Raw genomic sequence first — 21,213 nt, 5'->3', positions numbered from 1 at the left:
ATCTGGAAAGAGACGTTGTTAGAGTACATGTTGTTCTAGCTCCATAAATTAATTTACGAGCATGGTGGTAGCACAAACAGGGCTGAAAAATGATGCCTCTTACGCCTTCTGCACAGAAAGTTTCTGTATCTGCTCACTCAACAATGCTTGCTTTGAAATGTATGCTCAATCTACATATTTACTTGATTAATTGGACTTTGGCCAATTAATTACTCTTGCAAACATTCTACAAGTGCATTAACTTCAGGAACTCAACAATACTGAACTGCCGATATATGGAGTATGTAGGGACATGGTTTAGTGGGCAATATTGGTGGTAGGCAGATGGTTGGACTAGATGATCTTAGTTGTCTTTTCCAACCTTGATGATTCTACAATTATCCTTTAAATCAATCTCTCAACAAAATATATGCACTGAGACTGACCAAGACTGCCTGAAAGCTTCTATCTGCCCACTGATAAGAGCTCATGAGAACAAGACACTCTATTGTAACAAATGTGATCTCAACTAGAACCTGTATTTGTTTAATGTGGAAAGAGCTACGTTACGACGTAAAACAAAACAGTTTGTATTTCTGGGCTCACTCTGGCTAGATTCTAGAGTCTCTGCTATGAATTTAGTCTCAATCAAGAAAAGAATTCCATGGATGCAAGGACATGTCACGAGTATACTACTTTTTCAATTCAGAGACATCCCTGCCTGAACTTACATTTTATTTTTGACAGCAAATGAAATATATCACACCTACTTAGTTACACATTGAATGATACAATATTGCAATAATTTGAAGCTAGGGCCACCTTCAAGGTGGGAAGGATGTTTGCTCCATGAACTGGGACTAAATCACACACACAGAGCCACGCCCTCAACTCCTTGACAGTCTTCTCAGTTCTCTCCTTAGAAATAGATTGAACAATAATTGAAGTTAGCTTATGTCATTCTGCAGCAAATTCTTATCCAATATCATTACTTCAGCAAAACACTTGCTACAAATGCAAATATGCCAAGCTGACATAAGTTCTTTCCAATGTCACGCATGAGGCAATAATGCTAGTAGAAACCTTTCTGCTGTAGTGTAGGCAAGAGCTAAGCTATGCAAGGAAAAGAAGCTTTGAATAACTCCTTAGCTAAAGCAAAGCGGCAGCACTGGCAGCATGCTAATACACCTGACAAGACTATTGATTTTACTTCTTGTGGCCCAGGCCATTAATCCTTACTAAAAATGCGTCAACATGAGAATGTGAAATATTAACCTCTGGAAAGCACAGAGCACCATGTACTTCAGTAAAGAATCTCCCCAAATCCAGCAGAAGTTTAAGCTTTAACTGGGCCCATAATTAGAATAAGATAACTTCCCTTTCTAGTCAGACACAGAAGAAATCTCCAAAAATGCACTGCACTTGTGATGCATTTCCTTCAGCACAAAGAAGAGTAACTCTCATCAGATCCTGCTCACTTTCAAAAAAGAACTGCAAAACCAACTGTCTGCTCAGGACTGTTCTTCCCTTGAGCAGTGTCCAGCCTTAACTCCTATTGCTCTGATTGCTTGGGAGTAGGGGCTGTTTCCTATATTTCTTCACCTGAGCTGATCCTTAAGAAAAAGCAGGGGGCATTTCATACCTATAAGCAACAGAGCAGCTAGCTAAGTACGATGTATGTTTGCAGTAACCAAGATGTGCCCTCTACAGACTTTTGAAGTTTGTTTTTTTTATACTCCTCCCCTTTTCAGCTTCACATGAATGAATAAAGGCTTCAAGGATAAAATAAGAAGAAATTAACTATTAATGGTGAAGATGAAAATTCCTCACGGAAACAAAATCGCAGTAATTCCAGGAACATCTAATATTAGCCACTAATAACATCAGTCAGTTATATGACTCTTACATTGTGCTGAAGATACACCCTCTCTCTGCCAGGAGAAAATAAAGAGCAATGAGAAAAGAAGGAGCAGTGGGTAGGATGCCCATTTTATCCATTGCTTTCAACAAGTGTCAGGCTGTTGTATGACAGTGACGCTGACTAAGTCGTATCACATCTGTGCCTCAGATGAGGCAGACACAAACGGACCCTATGAGGTAATACTGTTTTCATTATCAATTAGAATTTTAGTGAACCTATTTACTGTATGAACAGTCACTGTGCATTGAGCTCTGTACCAGTGGATTTTGTGTGTGAGGTCTTTGTCATTCACAAGGATCACAATTTAGGGGAAAAAAAAAGCATCAGACACTATGAAAATGTACTCCAAAATCAAAAATACTCATTTGCCATCTCAAACTGACTCAGACATTCTAATCTGAGTATTTCCTGGAAGCTCTCAGAGTGGGATATTCTGCTTTCTTGGTGTTTATGAAGTGGGGAAAGTTACAAGAATTCACTCAAAAGAACATTAAAAAGGAACAAGCTCTGAGACTATAGGAACCATTAGATAGTTTGTGCCCTCTGTATCTAAACTCCTAAAATGTTGTCCTTACCTTACTGTAGCACAGAGTGCTTTCTTCTCTACATATTCTGCCTGTACCACAAAAATTCACCTCTGACCTTTGATCTTCCATAAACACTACATAGAAATCTGAATCCCATCTTTTCTTTGCTCCTTGGCTCACAGTATAGATGTAGACTTTGTGTTGGGATGACTGCCTTGTCTTCGTTCTACAAAACAAACGTTCTTTTCTCCCATCCTTTCTAAATGATTCCCCCAAAAAGCCACAAGCAAAATTAACTGAATCAAACGCCTTTTCCAGAGAGGCTGACATTCATCAAACTGTTATACGTTAACACTGAGACCATGAACCACAGAAGCCATTTATGGCTGGTATGAGCAGCATTATAGATTTTCTCCTACACTTGTGTACAAGGTAAATTTAACTCTAGTAGTTATACCCGAGAAAAGAGGCAGGCATGATCCACTCTATTGTGGTTGTATTATGCTGTGTGCATGCAAGCATACAGGCAAGCAAAACAAGGGAGGCACGGTGCCACTCCTTCCTGGCTGCACAACAGCTATCTGGCAGTGCAACACAAGTTCCCTTAGTAAAACTGCATTTGATAACAATCTTCCTCCAAATGCTGTTTCTTTTTCAGTGCTGCTACAGAGCTCAGAGATAGGTGGGCAAGGTGCTTCAGCTCCCAGAGCTTCAGTTCAGAGAACCTCTTGCTCACCTTGGCCTCACATCAGCCTCCACACTCGCACCAGAAAGCACAAAACATTCTTTACTGCATGCTACAAAGTCTCACAGGATTCATGACTAAGCATGCAACATGCGTTGGCAGCCATCAGGCAGCCTGGGAAGCATCCTCTTGCCCAAATATACAACCACATACCCTTCCTGATTCTGAGTTAATACAGAAATAGTAAATACAAACCAGCCCAGGAATGAAGCTTACAAATATTATTTGATAAGAAAACTCAATGATCTTTCCCTCCATCTTTTTTTTTTTTTTTTTTTTTTTTTTTTTTTTTTTTTTTGCTATTCTGAGTCTCTCCACTTCTTGCTCTGCGTCATATTGCTCTCAGCTTCCAAGTGTGTCCATTCCCACCTCCAAATTAAATCTTTCCCACAATGTGGTTTTTCTTAATCTGTTCACAAATTACAGCAGGAATTGCTCAAATGTCTCCCCTGCTGCCTCTCTCAAGCCATGGTATTGTTATATTTCTACAATAAGAGCACTTAAAAACATGATTAACGTCTTCCACACAGTGCTCTACAGGTGCACTATGTGATGTTTGACTCTCAATAAGCACAGCCTTAGATATGCAGCAGCACAGTGATCCAATACAGTGGTAATGCAACTGGAATTCAAGAGCGACAGGCACTTAAAAATGTTACAGGCCTCTGGATCTGGAAATCTGCGAATGGGAGTCATCATCATCAGGGCTGTTTGGGAAGCTCTAGGAAAGAATAGCAGTGGGAGATGAAGGTTAAGAAGACAACATTTTGAGGAGATGAATTATATTCATCTTTGGCTATGTTTTGCCTGCCTCTACACAGTACCATCAGCCCTTCCCTTTCTTTTTTTTTTAAATATTAAAGTCAGTAATACAGGCAAGAAACAGTCTGGGCCAAATACAACAGAGTAGTGTTGGATCACATGTGTGCAATTAAAACCATTCACACCTTAATCGCATCCACAGAGCATCAGTGAAATCCCTCACACTGATAATTCCTGACTTGCCATCTTTCATGTATTCCTGGGGCTCGGTTGAACTGCTGCTCTGGAATGGGATTTTGGGCACGCAAATGCTTTTGGCCTATCTAGTCTTCCTGCTAGGTAGGGGTTCTTACAACTGCAGCTTCCTCCACCTACCCTCTTTACACTTGCGCTGTTTCTCTCAGCCTCTGTATTTTCAGGCCTCCTTCTACCTGCACCTCCAAACCTCCTCCCCAGTGTGACATTCCATCCAAAAAAACCTTTTCCCCAAACAGAAATCATATCATCATTAATATTATGCATGAAAAGAGGTCTTGGAAAAAAAAAAAAAAAAGAGCTGGCTTGAAGATAGCATCTGAGTTGTATACATAGCAACTGGGCACACTTGTGAACCACTTGGAAATCTGGCTCCTGGCAGTCAAATTGCAGACAGACATGATCTAAGCTTTCACAGCTTTCTCCCATCATGGCCAGATGGTGCCTGACCCCTGCAATCATTTCTGCCATATTCCACCCGTATGCAAACCTCACTGCTTCCATCAAGCTGTTACCACCAATAAACATTTTTAGAAATTGAGATTTTAATAAAGCATTAATAGAAGAATGAACAGAAGAATGTGAAGATTTCATAAATTCTCTCACAGACATCCATTCTTTAGGGATCACCTTAGGCTCTTCTAAAGCATCTCCATCTGTACTAAGTACTGCTCCAAGTAAACCAGTCTGAATGGTTGGTTCCCTCACAGAGCCTTGGGAATATTCTGATTTTCTCCCTTTCCTAGTGATCAGAGACTGAGATCCATTCTTCCCTTTTTGCTTACGCAGCTCAACTTCCCACTAAGCCTCTGATCATACTCAACCCTTATTACTAGAACCTCCTACCTGAAACTCTCTAGTACATACAAAATATAGCTGCTGGCATTATATTTCTTATCCTGCCTCTTTCTGGTTGCCCAGAAACCATCCAGGTGTTCCTAAATGTTATTAATAGATCCTTTTTCCTTTCCACCTTTAGGCAGTGCTTTTCCCTGTTTATCCATTCATTGACCGTTAAAGCAAAGTCACTCTTACCCTAACACCCACTGAAGAAAACATTTCTGCTCACTTGTCTCAGGTATGTCTCTGTACCTCCTCCTATCCTATCCTATCTCTATATTTGGTTTCCTCCATGACAGGCAAAATATCGTATTCTCTACAAAGTTCCTCTAGAATAATTTATCTTAAGAATGAAGGTCCAGAAAGCTTTAGGTATATTACTGTAAGTAAGGTAATGGAATCTCTTCAATCAGAACCCGCTGCAAGGAAGAGACAGGAGGATATACTCTGTGGTGAAAGGAGAATACATTGGCTCACACAATCCAAAAAGAACATGATTTCCTTCACCACAGCATATCTAGACACTGCCGCAGGGGAGCCCTGAGACCCTTAGTTCCTCACCAGGAGCTCTCAGCAGCCAGGTTCCTCCTAGTCAAGGCTTACACTCTGACCACATGAAGCAACCATCCTGCCAGAGCTGCCCATCCTCCTCCTACCAACCCTACCCAGCTGCAAAGAGCACTGGGAATCATCAGGCGCTCTTCCCCATTACTCTTCAGCACCTTCATGCAATCTCAGAGGTAGTGCAAAGGCAATGCTCCAGGAGCCTTCTTAGCAGTTTCGTTGCTGTGCTGTGAGGCTGACACAGTCTAGATGAAATACGCAAAGTTATAGGGTGAAATAAAGTCTCATTCCAATGCCTGTATCAATTCTAGGAACACTAGATGCCCCCAGGAATAATATTTGCAGTCGTGGTCTATCCTCTCCCTTTGTTCAACTTTATGAACTTAGAATATTTTCTAAATAGCACAAGTTCCTCCAGTACTGATTAATGAGGCATTATTCTTCCCAGATGTAGAGAAAAATAAAATAAAACATAAACTATAGGTATAGATTTATAAATATAGTGCCATACTACACAGAGAGCCAAATAAAGTTCCCAAATAAAGCCAGTTGTGGAACCAGAGACATGGCAGACACATAAGAACCACACTACCTCAGTTCTGCCCTCAGAGACCAAAGCAAGCTGCCCCCAGAGACCAAAGCAAGCTGCCCCCAGAGGTCATGCCTTACAGGCATTCTTGCTTTCTAGGTGCCAGCTCAGCAATTTCTTTCATACCATGCTGACATATCCTAACATTTCAGAACTGAACAAAGAAAAGACTCACAAGTACTGCCCCCTATTTCTGGGTAGATCTCACATTGATCCTTCTACCTTTGCCATCAGTATTTTCTTCCCCAGCAAAAGAGAGAAGAAATCAATCCTGGGAGAAATTTCACAAGGCAAACTGTTCTGCTCAATTCATCCCAAGCTCAACTTAATGAAAGCAGACACTTCTTTGATGACTGAGGATAATGCACTACTCATGCAGTGAGAATCCTTCTCAGCCTATACAGGCTGGCTGTTTGGTCAGACCCTGCTCCTCATAGCTATCAGTGTTATAGATACATTTCTAATTTTTGCGAGGACATTGAAAGACACTTAGTCCTCTCCTTCTCCAACTGCAGCTCGCCGTCACCTCCTTTTGCCAAACCAGAACTGAGGAAAAGCACAGCGGTTGGTTTCCCTATGCTTCCTACAGGTACCAGTGCTAACTCATCCTGGGGCCTAACAGGTCTGCAGGAACCATGGGCTGGAAATGCAAAGTGCTAATTACAACATGGCTTGCTTTTGAAATGTTACATTTCTCCATGTATTCCATTTCCAAGCATCTCCTCCTTACTACTTTGTGCTACACTTATGCTTGGTGAGTAACCTATACCAAATTTCTCCTCAGAAGCCAGGTAATGTACATTTTGCACATACTTTCACAGCACGTGAAAGCATCAGTGAGCCATTACTAAGAGCAGGTTGCTATTATGCAGACTGTAACTCAAGCCCAGCCAGCACTAGTCTGTCTTTAAGTCTAGACAGCACCTCATCCACATCTCCAACGCAGGCAGCTGACAATGACAAAGTACTTTCTGATTATCTGCGTTCTTCCTTTTCCTCTTATTCTTAAGTAGTTGCTTGGTTTTCCTTCACACAGAGCTTTGTAAGGCTGGGATAGCAACGTAAGCGGCTCTCAGCACACTGTGTGAGCTAACAGAATACAAAGGATTATATAAATAATAAAGCTGCTGAAGATTTTCTTGTCACTGCTTTCTCTGCTCCATTGGCTTGACTTAAAGCACACATAAAAATGGCCTCTGCTAAGTGTTATGTTCATAGCATCTGTAAATAAAATTAAGATCCTGATTTAAAGAGACACTAAGAAGCTGCATCTCCTCTTGATTTCAATCAAACTGGGATGCTCAGTGCCTGTGAAAATCAGGCCCAAGGCTCTATGGATGAAAACAGAAGGATTTGATCTCTGCTTGACAGTTTGTATTCAGCAAGGCAGTTTCATTTCCTCTGTAAGACGCTCACATACTCATTTCCAGCATACAAGCATCCCCTTAACAAATTTAGAGGTCAAGCAGGACAGCAGCTCCAGACCGACAGTCATTGCTCACATCAGCAGACTGCACATAAGATAAAACCCATGATGTCACAAGTCAAGCATCTGTAGGACAGTAACTTGTCAGGCAGCTATACAGCCCTAGAACAACATCTAGCTCAGCATTTCCATGAATCCAGCACAAAAAACCCAGCTCTGCCCTCCCTCTGATATAAATGTTCACACCAGGATGTTATGACAACACTCTTCACTGCATATAGAATTAGACTCACTCAGCCACACTCTTTAAGGCATTTATTTAGAGGATTGTAACATTTCCTTGTAAATGGCTGACAGCCTACAGAAGACAATTCTCATACTACGCCACAGGTATAATTTTTGTAATTCAAGCACCGGAAGTCTGATACTGACAATAAGCTCATGAGTTACATGGTTGATGTCTTCTGCCCAGGTGAATGTCAAGTTTATCGTTACAGTGCTGCTGCAGTATCAGTGTAAAATTCATCATGAGGGAAAGACAGTGAGTGTGTAATAGCAGGCAGGAAAGAAACGATTTTGAGAAACCAAAAGCAATGAAACAGTAGTTAATCTGAATCCCCTACCTCTTTGAGGCAGCCCATGAAGTTGTTGCTTACAGGAGAGCCAGGTAAATCAGCAGTACTGGGGCTCCCTCCCACATAGAAGAAGTCATCTGAGCCCAGCATGGTGTAGTCCTCCTGTGTGTAGCCCGTGGTGGTAAGGATGCCATCCACAGAGATGGTCACCTGTTCAAGGGACACAACAAAGAAAATCCCAGCAATGACCTTACAATCCTGAAAAGAACGAGACACCTCTCTTATATTTTTATGTCAGTTTTATTAAGGATTTTGTTGAGATTTGGTTGTTTTGGTGTTTTTTTTTTTTAGTTCAGCCAAGCTCCATTTTCTGGTCTGCTTCAACCACAGTGAAAATCTTTCAGCATCTGCTTCTTCCCTTTCCAGCGTATCAGCACTTTCAGGCTGAACCAGCAGGCCACACGCTGAGATATTTTCCATCTACACAGGCCAGAAAATGGAATTTTCCTTGAAGGAGATTTCTCATATTAGCTGATTTTATGATTAATTAGTTTTTATTTTAATGATTACAGTTAGTTATGGTTGTTAGTTAAAAAAAAAAAAAACACTAATGAAGACGAAGTTGGTATTTTTTATTTTTTATGTTTCTTTTGCTCACAGCACACTGACAATCATGCATTCAGGAAGGGGTGGGGAAGGGATCTCACTTTCAATACATTATGGATGTGCATGCCATGTACCTAGAGACATACACGCCCACCACCCACCACAAAAATAAATTTAATAAAAATTGTATTTCATAAATTAACTAAACCAAAACATAAATAGGAAAAAATAAAAATAAATCAAAATAAAATAATTCAAACCACACACCAGCAAGAGAAAGAGAGCGAAGCGGAGATGAGGAAGAAAGAAAACACAAAGCGTGCACACACTGCGCTTTGACACATCATGCCATTATACCTGGAGCCCAGAAAGTTGAGAGGAAAAGAAAGAAAGCAAAGAGAGAGCAAGAGAGGAAAAAAAAAAACAAAAAACTTTCACATGTGCATGCAATCAAAAATAAAAATACCAAACAAACTCCAAGATAATCCAAAAAACTTAAAAACAGACAGGGAGGGACCCAAAACCTCTAATCCCAAACACATGGAGGGTGAAGGGAATTGGAAGGAGAGGGAGGGAGAGGAGCAAGTGAACTTGATGTGTTTTGCTTAGATGTTGTTAGTGGTTTGAAGGGAAGATGGAGGAAAATAGATCGAGGCTGGTGGAAGACGGGCGAGTCACCAGACGTGGACATGCCATGCAGAGTGTGTACTGAAACAAACAGCCGGCTGAGCTCCTTTTGGCCACGGCAGGTGGAAAGTCAGAGAGAGAGAAAGTGAGAGAGAAGGGGAGGAGAGAAAGAGGAGGGAGGGAAGTGGGGAAAGTTGGGAGAAAGAGGACAACTCTGGCCAGTTTGCCTATAACAGCCGTTGCCACAACAAAAGGATGAGAGAAAAAGAGAGCCTTCACCACCACGGACTAGAGGCCCTGCAATGATTCTTATCTAGAAACCTTCAGAGTTTAAAAAAAAAATACAAAAATCAAAAGGGGAGGAAAAAAGAATTAAAAAGAGAGGAAGCTAAACTCAAAAGCAAGGGAGAAAAAAATGAATAAAAAAGAAGAACTGAAGAGGGAGGTGAGGAAGCCAATGAAAGAAACGTCCAAACCCCATTTCCAGAACAGCTGTGTTCATTGCTTTTGCTCTTCTTATTTTCCATTTAAAAAAAAAAGAAAGAAAAATGTGTTTTTGATGAAACTAAAATAAAATTAAAGGAAGAAGTAAGCATAAAGGAGGGGGGAAAAAGAGGGAGTAGGGGAAGGAAAAGGCAGGTAACACACGGCAAACCCAAAAAAAGAGACAATAAGAATGATATCTACCAGACAATGTAGTTTGTTTACCATAGCGTGTCCAATGCCTGAGTGCTTTGCGGAAAAGGGGGAAGAAAGGAAATTAAAAAATCGTGAACAGAACGATTGTTAATTAAAATAACTAAAAGCAAAGATGAGTCGTTAGGGTGTTAGTACATTAGTTGGTTAGTAAAAATGACACATTGCATGAATGGTCTAGTGTTAGTTTTCCAAAAAAAGGCGTGGGGCGCCTGACACACACAAAGTGAGAGAGGACAATATGACCAGGACTCTATGGGGAACCATGCCATCTACCCTGCAAAGAAGAAGGGTGCTGCCTAGTCTTCCCTCCCCAGTATTAGTCATTAACTTCAATCCTCATACACATTGTTCAGGACTGAAGCAAATTTAAAACAGTGCAATACTTACCCCTCGAATGTTGATCAAGGTGCTTCCCCCAAGCAAGAACCCTTTGCTCAGAAACATACGCACCTATTTGTCCCTTCAGCACAAACCCAACCATGACTCCTTTCTTCCACCCAACGTCACACCTCTATTCTTGCTCGTCTTTCAAGCCTCACTACCCTCAAACATTCCAGAGTATTACTGGTAGGCCAGTATTTCTTTGGCTGGAGAATACAGCTGAAGAGGAGTCCAAAACTCTGAACCTATCCTTACAAATTTCTGAACCTGTGGGTTTCTTTACAGCAGCTAAATTTGTGACTTTCAGGAGAAGCATACAAAAATGCACATGCTTGGGTGTTTGTGTTCAACATGAGTTGAACCTCTCCTACAGTAAGGAAGAAATGTGTTGAGGAATTGTGTAGGAACAATTGTGTCATTTGAATCAAGATTAGAAAACAGAAGATTGATTGTATTTAATGCTTCTCTCGTTATACTGAATCTGTACTACAGAGCAAGGGGAACTCACCAGTTAGTTCTTTTAGCTGAGTTTAGTAGAGCCATGCAGATGCTTTTTTACCTCCCATAGAATGCAGATGTCAACCTGTTTGAATCTGCACATTGTCCCTTGCTTGCTTTTTAGCAGCTGAGGAACTGAAAATCTTTATGGCAGATTTTGCATGGTGAGTAGCTTCAACGCTAACATGGAAGTGCAGGCTCCAACTACCTTGGCCCATCATGACCAAAGTCGGCAAGAATTATCCTGTTACACAAGTGAGATCTATGCTGCCTCATGTAAAAACAGCCTTGCAAATTTTGAAGGGCTGTGCATTGGCATTACTGTGTAAGTAAATCCATTTTTACTAACAAGAAAGTTGGAATTTGGCATGGTATGGTGGGGGAACATGCTCTGAAAGTCCTGGTAAAATACAGCCATGATCCTATTTCCAGTAAAGGCTTCACACAAGGCAGAATCTGGGCTTAGTTTTAACTGAAATAATAAGATAAATAAAGAAGGAGATTTGCTTTGACATTAACAATCACTACTCAAGGGAATCTCAGTATTCACATGATTTGTCTCTAAGGAGATTAACTGCTGTGATAGTCATTTGATCTTAAAAAAAAAAAAAAAGGAAGCACTTAGCTACAAAACATTTAACAATTCCAAAACATACTGGGCAAAAGTCCAGCTATTTAAAGTTCTCCTCTAATTCCAGGAACAGACAAAAAATTATGCAAATCCTCCTCCCTCTCCTCCCCAGAAAGTGCACAGGAAAAGATTGATGACATCTTAAAGCTCCTGATAATCCATTTACCTGGAATTGTTTTAACTTTGGATCATATTCTTGGAATTTCTAATTGATTTTAAAGATTAAGCTTCAATATTCGGGGGCAATTCTTGGTTGGTGTTTATTTATTTATTTATTTATGATGAAACATGTTCATAGTTGAAAACAGAACTTCCAAGTGGCCTGTATTATGTTGCAAATTTACATGTGAATTTTTGTCAGTGAAAATACAGAGTAGATAATTTATTACATAGAAAATTATATAGGATGTAATTCATGAAAATTATAAAATTATTTACAAGGAAAACATTGATTACATCCCTTACTAGTCTTCTACATGAAGAAATTAAAGAACTTTGCATCAATTGCTGATTCCTGGATTAAGGTCTGTAGCCTGTCTGAAAAATGATCAAAATGGTGAACTATTTTACCCTGTGCTTTTTTTCCTCTTTTTTTTTTTTGTTTGTTGTTTAATGAAGCATTTAGAAGGATCAAGATACACAATGACCATTCTCAACTGTGTCCTGAAAAACGTCCATAATAGTTATAAACTAAATATCAGTAATTGAAGTTTTCAATTTCTCCCTTTATCCTGGAGACTGAATGGATTTTGGACTTCTTCATCCCCAGATATATCAATCAGCAGTAAGAATGCACAGAACCTGACAGGAAGGCTGCAGCATTCAAGGCTTGTCTTTATTGAAATCTAGTGTTTAAACTTTCCAATAATTTTTGGATGATAGCTTTCAGATCTATCAGGATTGCTTCTCCTCAAGGCCTCATCAGTTCAGATATCTAGGTAATTTTAGACTCTGACTCATTGTCATCATTGTGAGACTGAACTTGGTCAGAAGATAAAATGAAAGTATACAGGTAAAAAATACAACTTAAAAAAAATCCAGCCTTATTTACATTTTTGGGGTTGAACTGCATTCTATCATACTCATTACAAGAGTAAGATTACAGATCATCTCTGCTGCTTTTTTTAATTTTAATTGTAAGATCGGCATTTCTTTGTAAAGATGACAACCATCTCATTCAGATGTGGTCTCTCAGTCAAGTTCGATCCTTTAAGAATTCAGAATCACAGGAAAATACTCATAGTGAACAGATCAGGAGGATTAGAAATTTCCAGTGCTGCTTAACTGGCAGTGACCTCACCAGATTTCTTATAATCACCAAAACACTGTCCTGGTCTAATCAAAGACAAATAGGCATAAGCATTTTTCCATTTTATTATGAGTTCAGAGTTTATTTTTCTTTTAAATAGCTAGTTGAAAGATTAAGAAAAAAGGGCAAGAGCTTCTCATCCTCAGTTTTGCCTGGAACCCTTCTCCACTTTCTACTTCTTCAACATCCAAAGCAAATGTATCATGAAGCAACATTGCTTCAGGCTCATTTTCCCATTGAAAACTGATTTCGGACAAAAACAAAAGGCTTAGTTAGCTAAAATGACCAGTAAACTATATTGAGATATTCAGAGACCAGCCATTCTGACACCATCTGAAAATATGATACACATCAAATAAAGCAGTATTTCTGACACTTCTGGACTGGCTGACCTCAAACAGTTGGTACATCTCCCTCTACTAGACTGATGGGAGCATTTGCACAAAGTAGGATCATTAACACCCATCCAACACATTAGAAATCAAATTTGCATCTGTGTATAAACCGGTGAAAATAGACTAATGTTGCCACTAGCAAGAACCCTGCAGTCTCATGGAAGTTTGATGACAACCGAAACATCCTGTACATGTAGAAATACAAGAATTCACATGGGAAAGACCTTCACCCCCCAAACCAAATATTTAAAAGACAGATGTGAAATTGCTCAAACGGAAATTACTGACTGACGTCTATTGGTAGAGACTGTTTCTGATCCCTGGCACTGGTAAGCCTATATCCACTGATACATTTTGTTTCAGCTATTGTAAAATTTTCCACAAAAGATGTTGTCTCAGCAAAAGACGTTGCATAAAGTTGGATAAAACTCCTAAGGTTTGTGTTAATATTCACATAAATGAGCAAATAAACAGATCAAATTGTTGTCACAAATTGTTTTTAAAATCTCAGTTTACATGCCATTTCTGACATCTCTACCAATCAGCACGATACTAAGTAACTCCTATCCAGAGTGTAAACCTCATTTATCATGTGGCAGATGGGCCTTAGTGACTTGATACATTCACCAGTTTTCAGAGCAAGGTTATTTAATTTTATCTTATCTACATATGTCCAAATCTATATTTCATGAGGAAGGCTTCAGGATTTTAAGTCTAGCCTAATACCAAATACATCACCTGATAGAGTTGTCTGCTTAGAAAGGCAGCATGCAGATGTGCAAAATTACAGTGGCAAAATCAGAAAAAACTTTTCCAAAGTGGAATTGTAGGGTGTTGGATTGGTCTGGGTTTGCTTGGATTTTTTGATCCTTCCACTTTTCCAGTCCTCACAGCCAACAGAAGTCTCATAGGCAGAGACTTAAGAAATAAAGTAGAATCTCATTATAGAAAGAAGGGGAAAAGTTAAAAGAGAAGAAAAGAACAGAGAATCAAGAAGACTCAGAAAGACTCCAGCCAATTAATTCCAAAGCTATAAAGTTAAAATTATTACACACATACCCATCAACCTGCATACCTGCATACTTGCATACACACACAAAAGAGAAAAAGGAAAGTAAAGGGAAAAAAAAAGATTTCTAGAATTAGAGTTATGACATCATGGCAATGGTTAGACAAATTAACAAAACTTAAGAAAAAGGAGAGGAGTGTAGAGCGTTGGTTTATGGAAAAATATTCCATTCCCACAGTAATTAAATGCAACAAGAATATTACTGATAAGATTGAACCATAATTAAAGAAATAATAAAATAAAAAAGGCAGAACAAAAACAGAGAAAAGAAAAAGAGAGATGAAAGTAAAGTCATGCACAAGATTTTATTATTAAACCAAGAAAAACAGAAAATTAATAAAGTGAAAATGAATATATTGCAACAGGGATAAATTCCCATTAACCAATCTTTTTCTCATCAACTTTTAGATACCAACAACTAGAAAATAAGAAGAAACTCTAGTGATCCCACCAAGCATCCCCATTTCTCCCTCATATCCACCTCTGTCCAAATACAAGAGAACAAAGTTTTCCCCAGCATTTTCTCTCCTTCACCATTACCTGCCGCAAGTTGCGCGTCACCTTAACGTCATGCCATGCGTTGTCATTGAATTTGCCATTGACAGGCTCCACAATGGCCTCGAAGGCCCCAGACCCCAGGTTAATGACCAGCGAGACGGCACCATCTTTCAGGGCCAGGTTGACATAATCAGCAGACTTGCCGGTGTGCAGAATGAGCCCGTTGCGTTGCCATGTCTTGAAGGAGAGAGTGATCTCATCGCTGCTGCTCTGGATGGGGTTTTGAGACAGGTCATAGCAAAGGTATTCAGAACCACGGAAAGTGGCCATGTTCTCATCTCGCGCTATTAAAAAAAAAAAAAAAAAGGAAACAGAAGAACTGTTTAGCAGTTAGGCAAGAAGAGATTTAAGACTGCTATGAAATTTCTGAGAAATCCCCACAGTACTGTTAATGTTCTGTACTGCCATATATCATGACATGCTAATGGCTGTATGGCTCCTGTTTCAGTATGGCTATCAAGAGAATTAACAGCAGGGTCCTCGGTACCCATAAATTTCAGTGCTGTGTTTGCAGTCTCACTGCAGCACTGTCACCATAGGGACCATTCAGAAGTATGTAGCAGAGCCTACAATGTTTAAAGACTCTCCTATAAGACATTTTACATCCTTAACAGAAGAATGATTGAAAACTACGCTAATAACAGCATGACCATCAGCTAAGCATTGTTCCAAAAGGAACCAAAGTACCACAAAGATTAATATTTAGATTCATGGCAAAACTTTTTAGTCTTATCCCAACCTATCTGCTAGGCAATCTAAGGGACACCAGAATATAATCTTGACAGAACTGCTCCTTTCTTTCGACTGAATGAGAGATCAAACAGACAAGAAAGCCACACAAAGTATCCTGTAGTTTCCTTCTTTCTGAGGACGAGGGAAGACCACACAAAGTACATTTGTTAACAGCTCTAAGAAATGATATTGCTGCTAAACCTGTCCCAGAACTTTGCCTGATCACCCTATCCAGAGAATCTTTACTATGCACACTTTTAATACAGCAAAAATAAACATAGATGATTTTACATAGCATGAGACATTAAATATTTTCTCATTAAAACAAAATAATCTATGCATAGTAGGGAAAACAACTGAATTCATTTTTTAGCAACTGGAGGCAGCATTTGGACACCTTAATATCATTACTGTGAGCTGGAAGTCTATCTGGGCTTCTGTAGTCATTCAGAATCAGTTCCTCCATGACACTGCACGGCTCTGACTCAAGTCAGCTATATACCCCAGTTTTGCCTATTAGGGCAAAAGTGCAGGACTGTGATTGTAAAACTTCCAGGGGGTTGGCTGTAGTCTGTACCAGTGCAGTCTGGGGGAAAATTGTACTTACAAAGGAGTCTGTACAGATCTACAGACCCCCACTCCATATGCTTGCTGACTCTCAGCTGTGAAAGGGATTCTGAGTGTGAATAACTACATGGTACAAGCAGTCAAGCCATTGTTTCTTACAATCCACTGCATAAGGCAAGTGTTGGTGGTATTGCCACTGACAGTAATAGTGTTTTTCTGCTTCGTCTTGTCTCATTTAGTAATCCTAATGCAGATTAGCCAGAATCTGTTAGCACAAGACTGAAGGGAAAATACTTGTCATTGCCTTCCTTGCAAAATAACTGCGTGGTGAAATCTGTGCCCTCCCAGCATGAAACAGTACTGACAAAACAGCATAGTGTTACAAGAAGAACATACATCATCCCCTAAGTGATAGGTCTGCTTTAAAAACAGACTTCTGTAATCTCAACTGAGGGTATCACAGAATGAACTCATTAAAAAATCTGGGCATTTTGAAGGCAGCAGTAATGTGTGTCTGTGCTTATGGAAGCATTCTAGGTGTCTAAATATATATATCCCTTTAGGCAAATGGTAAAACAAATTGCTCCTTGCAACAACACAGGTTGGGAGCCAACTGGCTCAAAAGCAGCTTTACAGATAAAGACCTGGGGTCCCAAAAGACAAGCTGAACACAAGTCAGCAGTATGCCTTTTCAGTAAAGAAGGCAACTGCATCCTGGGCAATATTAGCAAAAAATGCAACGGGCAGGCCAGGGAAAGCAATTCTTCCTCTCTCTGTGGGACTTTGTAGATCACATCTGGAGTCCTCTGCTCAGTATTGATGACCCCCAGTATAAAAATAGCTTCACCATACTGGGGTGCATTCTGCAAAGAGCTACCACAATGCTCAAGGTGCTGCGGTAGGTGATGTGTATGGATGGAGAGGCTGGAAGAGCTGGCTTTGTTCAGCTACAAGAAGAGGGAGCTCAGAGGAAACCTTGTTAATCTTTGCAACTTCCTAATGGGAAAGCGTAGAGAAGACAGGACTAAATTCACCTCAGAGGTGTGCAGAAGAAAGTCAGAAAACAACTGACACAGCTAGAACACTGGAAATTCTGATTCCATATGAAGAAAATGTTTCACCTTGAGGGTACTCAAACACTAGGAAGGACCTAGAAAGACTGTGAAATCTCCATTATTGTAGATACCAAAAACTGTACTGCACATGATCCTGAGTTGCCTCCTCAAACTGCACCTAGTCTGGGCAGGTGGTTGGACTAAGCAGCCTTTGGAAGTTTCTTCCAAATTACTTGATTTTGAATATACTCAACTACCACCAAGGAGTGCATATACGTGTGTCAGTGTGCATCTAGCCTAAGCACAGAGCTGATGTTAATTTCTGTTCTGAAAGTCAGAGCTAAGAGCTTAACAACACTCCACAATGATAATTCCCCTGCTTCGTCACTCTGATTCACTGGAAGGTAATGTGTTACAATCAAGTCAGACACATACTCTGTACACCTGTGGACAATTCTGATCAAATAGTAGGCATCTAAGGGCAGAAATCAAACACAATCATTATGACCGAGTCATTTTCCTACAGCCATAGATCTGTGATACACTGAGTACACATTTGATGTTTTAGGGGGAAGGAGGCACAGCTGGTTGGTTGTTCACTCACTACAAAACATATTAACAGGGTTCATTTACAGTAGCTCAACCACTAGGATAGAATCTCACTGGTCTGCTTAATACAAAGGAGGAGGCAAAGAGTAGATTAGAAAGCTAAACAGTTAAGACAACTACTGCAGACTCATCAAAACAGGGTGGAAAAAATTTAGGGAGAAATTAATCTTACATTCTTACTTGTACCCGTGGTTTTATTATAAAGCACTATCAACCCATTCCTGCATGCAACTACATCATCTGCCTGTTTCTTCCAGTCACCACTGTCATAAATAGGATCCTAGACCTGATCCATCTTTGTATCCATATTTTCTGAAAGTAGATTGAAGGGGTTGGGGGGAATGTAACCTACTTCTATTTCATATATAGTTGTTTTTTTTTCCTTTTTCCCCTTGGTGTTCTGTATAAATGTTTAAATTTGCAGATGACTACACACTAAAATCTCTCTGGGGCTCACAAGCCAATGAAAAGACACACTTTTCCACCCCACATCTCATAAACACAACTCCCAAGGTCAGTATACACCCTAAAAATACATTCTCCGAATCACTGCTTCCTAAACCATACTCTGTGGATCTAAACTCATGGCCACATTAAAGGCTTTAGTGCACAGATTAGGCTCCAAGCTCCGAAGAGCTTAACTGCATATTCCTCCAAGCTGCAACACAATAGACTGTGTGGGGTCACGATGCCTGACGCAAGTCACACCTAAGCACACAAAGACTTTTTATCAGGCACAATCTTTCCATGCTGGCCTGCACATTAGGATACCCTGATGTATGTGATGCCTCTGATGAGAAAGCATGTGAAAATCACCACAGAGCAGGGAATGGGAAAACAAATTCTCTCTAAAAATGTAATTTAGAAGAAAAAAGTCCTGAGGAGGATGGAGATCTCACAGTACCTTCACGTGCTTTCAGGTGCAGTCTAGACATACCTGTAAGACCAAAGAGTTGTGAACTATTTCTTATTTGTCAACTAGAGACCTTTGTGATGTACATTTCTGAAGGCACCACAGACTATCCACAAAAGGAGATCAGACACTAAGGGGTTCAAAGAATGTTGGATTGCATTGTGGTATTTATGTCTTTTATATTGTTTAAATAGTGATAGTGTACCAAAGAGTTTCTGCATAGCAACACACCTACACTGGAACAGCTAAATTTATGACCCACCTCCAAGTCAATAGGAAACCTTGGTTCACGTTACATGGAACAACAGACCAAACCCTGGTTTTGTTGGGATGTGAAATGCTACACATGTAAATTATATTACCTTGAAGCAATGATCTTATTCAAGTGTTGCAATGCAGCCGTGCATACAACTATACTTAGAGTATGTTTGCAAACTCTTGATTTATACATGATTTTCAAGATTTCGTTTCTAACTCAATATCAGATAGATATACGAAAACAAAACAGAATGTACAAGCAGGTTACTTAGCAGATGTAAGCAATTAAATCTTCCATTTCACTTGCTAGTATTAATCTAACTCCATTATTTATTTTAAAACATATTCACATGAACAAATTCTCTGCAACAGCTGGGATTTGCAGACATCTGAGACATGTATGAAATCCCACATTCAGGCTTAACCCTTGACATGTTCAAAGTCTCAGAGGATTCCTGCTTTGTAACTATATACATATGGACATGACTAAATGTCGTAGTGTCAGAGCATTTATCTCTGCATCCCTTCTACACTAATTCTTACTGTCAACAGTAGCTCGAAAATATTAAAATTATAACTGAGATGAAGGAAATTTTTTTACCTGAATCATACTGAAGTCAGGAAAGTATAAATTTGAGATACAAACAGTATGAACCAAGGAAAAAATAGACTTAGAGCTGTTCTAGATGATGAGCAGTGAGAGATCAAGGCAACACCTCAGGATGGGGTAGAATCCCTATTTAGGCAAAACCTCATGAAATCTACTAAGAGCTAATTCTGCTCTGGGCAGAAGGGTTGCCCTGGGAATCACCTATAATATCTATGTTTCTCAAACATATCATAGAACAATGAAAGATTTATGCTCTCTGAGTCACTTTTACATGTATCTGATGTTCTTTTAGAGGTTAGGAGAGGTGAAACTGTACATCAAATGTCCCAGAAAATTAGTCAGCTAGCACCTCCGATGGACAAAAAAAAAAGTACATTGTTTCCAAGATCCTCTGAAAGAGTTGTCCCGTAACTAAAGGCTGAAACCCTAATGAAAGCCCTTAGCCTGTTAGAAAAAGTTGGCTGTAAAATCACAGAAATATGTTATAATGGAGAAAACTAAATACTGAGCTGGAGTCTCACAGTAAAAAGACTGGTTTTCCAAGTGTTTACCAGGTTTAAACCATTCTAGGTAATGTTAGATTGTCTGGAAGTAGTGTCATTTGTTGTTTCCTTTGTCCCATCATTCTCACTTGATCTATATAATTTGGAATTTTGAAACAAAGAAGAATCAGTAACAACATCAGAAACTCTGTAGATAAGAATCAATGGAAGATCAAATCTCACTGTATTTAAGAGATGTGAAGAACAATGTTAGCCTGGGAACCCAATGCAATGGTGAGGTGCACCAAAGACTGGGTGCTGTGAGTGCTAAGCTCACATTTTGCATACACTGCAGCAAGCTCCAGTCTTTCCAAAAATCTCTTTTGTTTCACCAGTAAGAGCAAAGTATTAACTTACACCAGAGAACACCAACTGCCTAGCATGAGTCATGCCCCCTCCTCCACTATCAGCTGCTTCACACATTACCCTTCACTTTTAGATGAGAACACTTGTGAAAAGGTCCACAAATTGAAGCTCAGAAGAGATCAAGGAGACTTAACAATACAACGAAAGCTTGTCTTGTCGTCAAACCTGATTAATCTATTATTCCTCTGAACTCTAGAGCTTCTAAGGAAAGCAGGAGGAATTGCTGCTTTTTCTAAAGACACTGTACTAGAGCTCTGGAGGCCTAATCTCTGTGCACTGTGTCACTGCAGAGAGCTCCTTAGGCAGGCTCCCACAGAGAGAAGTCCAACCCCACGGGCTACAAATGGTGCCTAAGAGGGCCACAGCCAGCCTAGCAAAGTGATCTATCTCTCCTGATGGATTTTGCCACTGATCAGCAAAGGCTGAGAGCAAAGAGAGGTAAGACAGGACAGTGCCTGAATCTTTAACCCAAAGAAATCCCTTGGGTGTTTGACCCTCAGTCATGGTTTTATTAAACAGTCAGCAAGTGCTACCCAATGGAAAAACACATAAGAATTTTCCACATATCACTTTCCTGTATCTATAATACAGTTGTCAGCCTGCTA

General features: G+C 39.8%; 1 protein-coding gene across 1 annotated transcript in view; it reads right to left on the bottom strand.

The window, feature by feature from the left end:
* The window catches only part of NRXN3 (neurexin 3), a 1,003,017-nt gene that overhangs the window by 721,659 nt on the left and 260,145 nt on the right, over positions 1 to 21,213 (bottom strand). The window contains exons 3-4 of the mRNA XM_021401765.1: positions 14,939 to 15,240; positions 8,232 to 8,393 (exon numbers count right to left, since the gene is read on the bottom strand). Of these exons, the coding sequence (XP_021257440.1) occupies positions 8,232 to 8,393; positions 14,939 to 15,240 (464 nt within the window). The remainder of the gene's footprint in view (positions 1 to 8,231; positions 8,394 to 14,938; positions 15,241 to 21,213) is intronic.

This window comes from Numida meleagris, chromosome 6 (assembly GCF_002078875.1).
Source record: "Numida meleagris isolate 19003 breed g44 Domestic line chromosome 6, NumMel1.0, whole genome shotgun sequence".
Classification (NCBI taxonomy): domain Eukaryota; kingdom Metazoa; phylum Chordata; class Aves; order Galliformes; family Numididae; genus Numida; species Numida meleagris.
The sequence above is the reverse complement of the archived record's forward strand: the minus strand, read 5'-3'. Positions and strand labels throughout refer to the sequence as shown.